The 7,880-nt window shown below is 35.1% G+C and overlaps 1 protein-coding gene across 1 annotated transcript; it reads left to right on the forward strand.

Annotated features, from left to right (window-relative positions):
- The first annotated feature begins 2,433 nt into the window (after nucleotides 1-2,433).
- LOC112912202 (olfactory receptor 4A15-like) lies at nucleotides 2,434-3,351 on the forward strand. Its single transcript, XM_025988938.2, has one exon. It carries the CDS (start codon nucleotides 2,434-2,436, stop codon nucleotides 3,349-3,351), a length of 918 nt encoding a protein of 305 aa, XP_025844723.2.
- The last annotated feature ends 4,529 nt before the right edge of the window (nucleotides 3,352-7,880 follow it).

The raw sequence follows: 7,880 nt of genomic DNA on the forward strand, positions 1-7,880 counted from the left end.
ATGCATTGCACTTGTTTTCTGGCCCAGCCCCGTGTCTATTTTGGTGAATGTTTCCTGAGCACTCTGAGATAAGTGGAATTTTCCCAAGTCTTTTCTCTGTCCCCACTCCCATTTTAACATAGGTTCTTACAACTTGCCTGTGTGCCCCTATGTGACAAACTCAAGACTCTTCCCTTAGGGGAGCAGATTGCTTTACCTACATTTGAGACAAGTTTCAAATGGCTTGTTCTGAAATTTGTTTTATGGTCTTCTGGAAGTCAATTCAGGTGTCTTCGTGCAAAGACATAGCTTAAGCCTAACTGAACCAGCTTTGAATATTTTGAAATTCATGCTTTAAAGAAGAGAGGTTTTTTTTTTTTTTTTAAACATATTTTATTTCTGTCCATGCTGGACATTTCTCTTTTGGTGATTCACTCTCAAGTTGGTCTTTTGTGATTTCCCTTAAGAGGACAAGTTTCTCAAATTTTGTTGTACATGGCAATTTTCCTGGTGTCATCTCTGGAGATGTAGGTCTACTCTCAAAATTATGATGAAGGTCCCAGTGAATTTAATTAGGGAAGACACTCTTGGAGATGTACCAGTTGAATGACTCAACAATATGTGTTGTATTTCAAATACAGATAAAGTCTTTACAGACTCTTGTCTTGACCTCAGAGAGTATTTGGATCAGTGTTCAATGACTATCTTGTGCAGAAATTGAAATGAAGGACTCAACACAATGAAGTATGTTTATGAAATTATTCCCTATACAGGGAATCCTAAGATTAACTATGCTTTGTAAAGACAGACCAGTATAATTTATTGAGAATTGACTGTTGTAAAGGCTGTTTTACTATTTGACTTATATTAACATTAAAAATACACCACACAATCTTTATTTAAACAATTCAGAATTTTCTCTCCCACAAAGTTGCCTTTTTTTTTAACCTCAAAGTGCTGATTTAACATTTGTTTGTTATTAGGGCAAATTCTACCAACAATGAAGATTTTGGATCTCTGTTCAGAGTCAAGATTTAGACTTGTTTAGGTTATAGGACTTTTGTATTCATTTTGAAAAAAAAAAAAGAAAAATCTGAACAATTTAAAGGAAACCTTTTTTTAAAAGACTGAAACGAGCGAGACTTTCTGTAAGCATGGAGAGCATTGTTCACATGGAAACTGTTTAAGCTTTAATGATGGTGCCTGTGTTTTCTTGCTGTGTGTTCATGCAGACAGATGGCATCAGTGTACAAAAGAAAAGAGAGAAGGGACTACAACCCAGAGCTTGTATTGAATGCTTGTCTCAGTATTCAGGTAATCCAGGAAGTGAAATTAGATGTAAGATTTCAAAGTAGGCTCTACATTTTACCTTTTGGTGGTGTGGGAATTCACAGTCTTTTAAAAGTTCTGCTGCGTGGTTCTGAGAATCAGCCACGTTCGGGATTCTTTACAGTAACCAGAATACATGGGCATTGCTCAGTTCTGTAGTATTCTTTTTGGCTATTTTCATATACAAAGACCCAGAATAAATTTACTTTCTCTAATGTCAAGTTTTTAGAAACTAGTTTCTGGTTTAGGGATATTTTAATGGGCAGATACTTCTATGCCTAATGGTGGTTTCAATTGGTATGTTTTCTGAGCATTGTTTGCGATCTGTGAAAGTTTTAAGGATGGCATATCGTCCACAGAACTTGAATGAGTGATTTTGAAGAATCTAAATTCACACTTTCATAATGAGGCTGTTACTTCATTTCCTATGTTTCTGTTCACAGGTGAGTTTCAGCATCATAGCATATGTGTGGTGGCCATCCTTTAGTTGCTTGTTTATATGATTCACTCATGTTGTCATTGGTTTGGTTGTCTTTTATTTAATTGCTTAGATATCTGTGTCTATCTTGATATTAGCTCTGTGTATGTTCCCTAAAATGTAAATGTTTTCTTCCATCTAATTTATTGATGATATGGTATCTTTTTTGACTCAAGGTATTCCAATATTATAAATATATGAATTTCATTTATTAGATAAGAGAATTCTATAACTTGGAATGTCATCTCTTTTATTACCTGGGAAGCAAATATAAGTCTTGCTTTAATTTTTCATTAAAACAATGCATTAAAATTTTTTATAAGAATAATTTGCTTTATGTACAATTTTACTAGCTTCCAGGTGGAAAGCTGGTTGTGGCACCCCATTTATTTGTTAATGTGTCCTTTTCTCAGGATGTCTTTAATAACTTTTCTCTCCCTTAACCTGCAAGATTGGTGAGGGTAGGGAACATGTTTTAATCAAGCCTTGTATTGTAATGTCTCAAAGTCCTGGGACATAAGAAATGACAATGCCTATGTGTTGAATGAATAAACAGATTGTGTTAAGATTTCAGGAAGTTACCAGGAATAGTTATATTTATAGCTAATTTTGTCTGAACTCTGAAATAAGGACATGCAAAAGAACATATGGAACACAGGAACAATGTGACTGAGTTTGTCCTCTTGGGGCTCACCCAGAGCATCCAAGGTCAGAAAATATTATTTGTTGTGTTCTTGCTCATCTACATCGTGACAATGGTGGGCAACCTACTCATTGTGGTAACTGTGGTGGTCAGCCCAAGCCTGGATGCCCCTATGTACTTCTTTCTTGGTTACTTATCATTTATGGATGCTGTGTATTCTACTACAGTTACTCCAAATATGATTATAGACTTACTCTATGAGAAGAAAACCATTTCCTTCCAAGCCTGCATGTCCCAGCTCTTTATAGGGCACTTATTTGGTGGTGCTGAGATTTTACTCCTGGTGGTCATGGCCTATGACCGCTACGTGGCCATCTGCAAACCCTTGCATTATTTGACAATCATGAATCAACGAGTGTGTGTTCTGTTGCTGTTGTTGGCTTGGTTTGGAGGGTTTTTGCATGCTGTAGTTCAACTTCTCTTTGTTTACAACCTTCCTTTCTGTGGTCCCAATGTCATTGACCACTTCATCTGTGACATGTACCCATTACTAAAACTTGCCTGCACTGACACTTATGTTATTGGCCTCACCGTGGTTGCTAATGATGGGGCAATCTGTGTCGTCATTTTTACGGTCTTACTCATCTCCTATGGGGTTATTCTCCACTCCCTGAAGAATCATAGTCAGGAAGGGAGGCGCAAAGCCTTATCCACCTGTGGCTCCCACATTACAGTGGTGGTCCTCTTCTTTGTCCCCTGCATTTTTATGTATGTGAGACCTCCTTCTACCTTACCCATTGATAAATCATTGACTGTGTTTTACACAGTTATTACCCCTATGTTAAATCCCCTAATCTATACTCTGAGAAATGGAGAGATGAAAAATGCCATGAAAAAGTTGTGGGCCAGAAGAAGAAAATGAAGCAGAAGAGAAACGTGTCGCCTCTTTTCAATGAAGAGTTGCTCCCTCCAGGAAAGGATTATTTTTTTGTAGTAAATTTCCCCTCAGGTTTAATAAACTTGTACATGATGAAAAGCATTGAAGATGTAAGTATTTCCAATATTCAAAATAAACTTTTAAGATTTTCATAAATTCTTAGGAAAATAGATGTTTAGCTTTTAGGTATAAAATGTATCTGTTGAAACTGTGTTTTATGTGACTTATACTATAGTTAATACTGTGCTTTTTTTCATTAGAGTACAATTTCACATTTTTCTCTCTCTCAGAATTGTTCTTTTCAGAATTAATAGTGCTCCTTATATATTTCAGAGAAGGAAATTAATAAGTGGGGCATAATAACCTGGTTCACTACTCCCATACAAAGACAATCCATATTAATACTTGAAGTATATTTCTTATTTTTGTATCTGCAAAATATTTAAGTCTATAATTTTGTTTATATTGCTGAGAATATGAGATTGAAAAGAAATGCTGATTCTAAGTTATAATATTAATTATAAAGAAGTGAAGTATAAAAAAATATCTGACAAAAGACGTAGATATAGTAAGTAAGATTTACTTACTTTTTTGAGTGCAGAATCCTATTGTCCTTCAAGTAGGTTAGCTTTGTTTCAAGTTATATTTTCATTGGATGATCCATTGATCTTGCCCAATAATTTAGAATGTCTGATAATATCTCTGCCATTTTTTAGTATCCTCATTTCTTCTTTTACTTACAGTGTTTCATAGCCTTCTTTAGGGAACTAGGCTCCTCATATGTTGAAATACCATAATCCATAATTCATGAGCTTTATATATCCAATATAGAACCTGACATTAGATATTTTTGATATCATTGATAAGAATCATGCTGACAATATGGCATGCCATTCTTACCTCTGCTTTTAATGGAATGCATATTATTAGGTAATAAAGAAGTCATCACATATATTGATTTCTGTAACAGGGACCTCTTTCATAGGCCTCCCTCTTTCTGAATGAGGCTTGAAAGAAGATACTAAGTCTCCGAAATGGTAGGAAACAAATAGTAAAGAAATGCATGGTTCCACCTTCTTTATTCAGTCTGGAATCACGAAGTGCTAGGGATAAGGGGAACAGAGGGTTTTCATTGGTAAATCGCACTGTATGAGAAACTTTATATCCCGATTTTTATCCTAATTATTATTACATGGAAATTTCTTATGTCATCTCAAAGTTTTCCCAAACATACACTTTCATTAAATAATAGTAAACATTTGATTTTTATCAAGGATTATATGATAAAAGTTGTATATGTTTGGATGTTTCTATAGAGTGAATATCTGTTTTCCCCCAAATTCATGAGTTAAACTCTATATCATATGTGGTATTTGGAGATGGAGTGTTTGGGAGATGATTAGGTGATGAAAGTAGAACTCTCCTGAGTAGAACTAATGTCTCTTTAAAAAAGAAATCTCACAACCTTACTTGATTTTTCTGCCATGTGAGGATGCAGTGCAAAGACAGTTGTGGATGAACTAGGAAGTAGGTTCTCACCAGATGTGGAGTCTGCAAGTCTTGATCTTGGACTTCTCAGACCCCAGAGCTGTGAGAAATAAGTGATTGTTGTTGAAGCTAATCAGTCTGTTGTATTCCGTTATAGCAGCCCAAATGATTGGACATTTCGTTAATTTCCAAATTTGTATAGTTATTTCAAGTGATAAGATAAAAATCCTGTTTAATTGTCTATGTTCATTGGTCTGTAAGTTCCCTTAAGTCAGGGAAAGTTACTTAATTGTCTTTGTACTCTGTAATTGCACACATCTGACATAGAATCCATGCCATAAACTTTGTCAGTTAGTTATATTCTTGATCTATTGGATAATTTTTACTGATTAATTTTAACGAACTTTTTCTACATTAAATATGTATATTTCTTACAGTAGTCTTCTTTGATATTTGCTCAAAATCTTTACCTTGTTTATGTTGTAATCATTTTCTATAATGATGACACCACATTCTTTCTATCATATCATCTTGGAAAAATTTTTACTTTAGTGAATTTATAAATTTTAACATGTTTTTATAAAATAAAAATAACTTTAAAAAGTTTTCTTTTAAAATGATCTAGGACTTTTTATTTCTATTCATAATTTTTACAAGATTTTATTTATTTATTCATGAGAGACACACACAGAGAGAGAAAGAGGCAGAGATGTAGGCAGAGGGAGAAGCAGGCTCTCTGCAGAGATCCTCATGTGGGATTAGATCCTGGGACTCCTGGATCACACCCCAAGCCAAAAGCAGACACTCAACCAGTAAGCCACCCAGGCAACTGACCTAAGATTTATTTTTGTTTGTGATGAAGACATATCTAAGCCTATCTTCCTCAAACAGGAAAAATCATATGCCAAGGTTATTAGTAATTTTGGTAATAATTTAAAATTTTTCTATTTAATATGTTAAATTATATACACCTAGTGTGTTTGATTTGAGCCCGAAATCCCCTGCTCTTCGGCCTCTTCTTCTGCCTCCTCTTCCTTCTTTTCCTTTGGCGTCTTTCCCTACCACTAACATTCTATGTCAGTGCTGAAGGATTTTAATGTTCATTTACCTTGTAGGGATAATCTCCCTTAGTCAGCCTTTTCAATTTTCTTGCAATTTCTAAATAATTATTTTTATTGATACATCTAAGATTATTTTGTGAAGTCTGAAATCTTTCCATAAAACTATATTTAGAGTTTCATAACCTGCCACATTGATTTTTAGGAAAATGGCATGTTTTCATATCTTGTTTTTCCATCCAGAATGAGACATGTATTGTGAATGCTTGATCAATGTCTCAGTAAAAATTTTTAATTATCTCCATAGAATGAACATAAATCTTGCCTTTTGGCTTTGTTAATTAAAAATGAGCTTGGCTTATTTATATTTGATTCAAATTTTCAATTAGCTGACCAGAAAGGGCTCAGTATCTTTTGCTAGCATGATTCTTAAAGGCATGGATGTATGTTTGTATGTAAATGTACATAGGCCTGCATTTGACAATACACAAGTATGTATTCAACCACAGAGATCTATATCTAACCTCATGTAGCTCTGTATTACCACATATAGGCACATATTCAATGATCTGTAGGTCTGTATCCAACTTCACATAAGTGTCTATATGGGAAGACACAGAGGTCTGTATCTGACAACACATGGGTGAGTACCTGACTACCCATATGAATGCATATGTGTATGTATGTGTACTTGATATGATCACACACAGGCCTGTATCTGTCTAGACACAGGGCTATATCTTGCCATACCCAGGTCTGTATCTGCCTGCATGTGAATTTTGGGAGGACTTGACTGAACAATTCTTCTGTCCCATGTGGCATAGACTGAGGTCCCTCTCTGGTATTCAGCTAATTGCTGGGCTATTAGGAAGTGTGTAAGATGAGTTTAGTCATATGAATGGTGCCTTGTCAGGGGAGACTAGAATGACTAGTCTCTTCTGGCTCCTTCTCCTTCTCCAAGTGAGTTTTTCAGACTTGCAAAATGGCAGTTCAGGACTTCCAGAGGGAAGACACAAAACAATTATGCCAGTTAAGATGTCATCCCATCCTGATATGAACTTGAAATTCAGGATCTCAAGTTTTAAACCCAGACTGCTATTGTACCAAAAGAAAAGACAACCTATGAAATGGGGAAAATATTTGCATGTCAGATGCCTCAATAGGGTTTAATATCCAAGATGGATGAGGAATGTATACAACTACATAGCAAATGGGAATAATAACAAAAAATGATTTAAAAAGGAGCAATGGACCTGAACAGATATTTTCCAAAGTAGACATTAAAATGGCCAATAGGAGCATGAAAAGGTGCTCAACATTAGTAATTATTAGGGAAATGCAAATCAAAGCCACGATGAGATATTGCCTCATACCTTCTAGGATGAAGGTATAAAAAATTAAGAGATAATATGTGTTAGAGAGGATGGAGAATAAAGGGATCCCTAGCTTCTTCTTGTTGGATATATAAACTTTTTAAGCCCCTATGGAAAACAGTGTGGATTTTCCTCAACTAAATGAAGGAGAACTATCATATGATCCAGAAATGCCACTTCTGTGAATATATCCAAGAATATGAAATCAGAATCTTGAGGAGATATGTGCACTCCCATGTTGGTGGCTGTATTTTTCACAATAGCCAATACATGGAAACAATCTAAGCATCGATCAGTGGATGAACAGAAAAAGAAAGTGTGGTATATATACACAAGAGAATATTATTCAGTTATAAAATGACAATGATCCTGCTTTTGCAACAGCATGAGAGACTTTTAGGGCATTATGCTAAGTGAGAGACTTTGAGGGCATTATGTTAGACAAAGACAGACAAATGCTTTTATTTTTGTGTGGATTAAAAAAAACTCAGTTTACAGAAGCCAAGACAATGGTGGTTGCCAGGGCCTGGGAGGTGAGAGAGATAGGGAGATGTTTTTCAAAAGGTACAGATTCTAGTTGCGAGATGAATAAGTT

The sequence above is a fragment of the Vulpes vulpes genome, chromosome 5, assembly GCF_048418805.1.
Source record: "Vulpes vulpes isolate BD-2025 chromosome 5, VulVul3, whole genome shotgun sequence".
NCBI lineage: Eukaryota > Metazoa > Chordata > Mammalia > Carnivora > Canidae > Vulpes > Vulpes vulpes.

Excerpts from the sequence above, each read along its gene's own strand:
- LOC112912202 (XM_025988938.2), top strand. The coding sequence starts at position 2,434 with ATGGAACACAGGAACAATGTGACTGAGTTTGTCCTCTTGGGGCTCACC.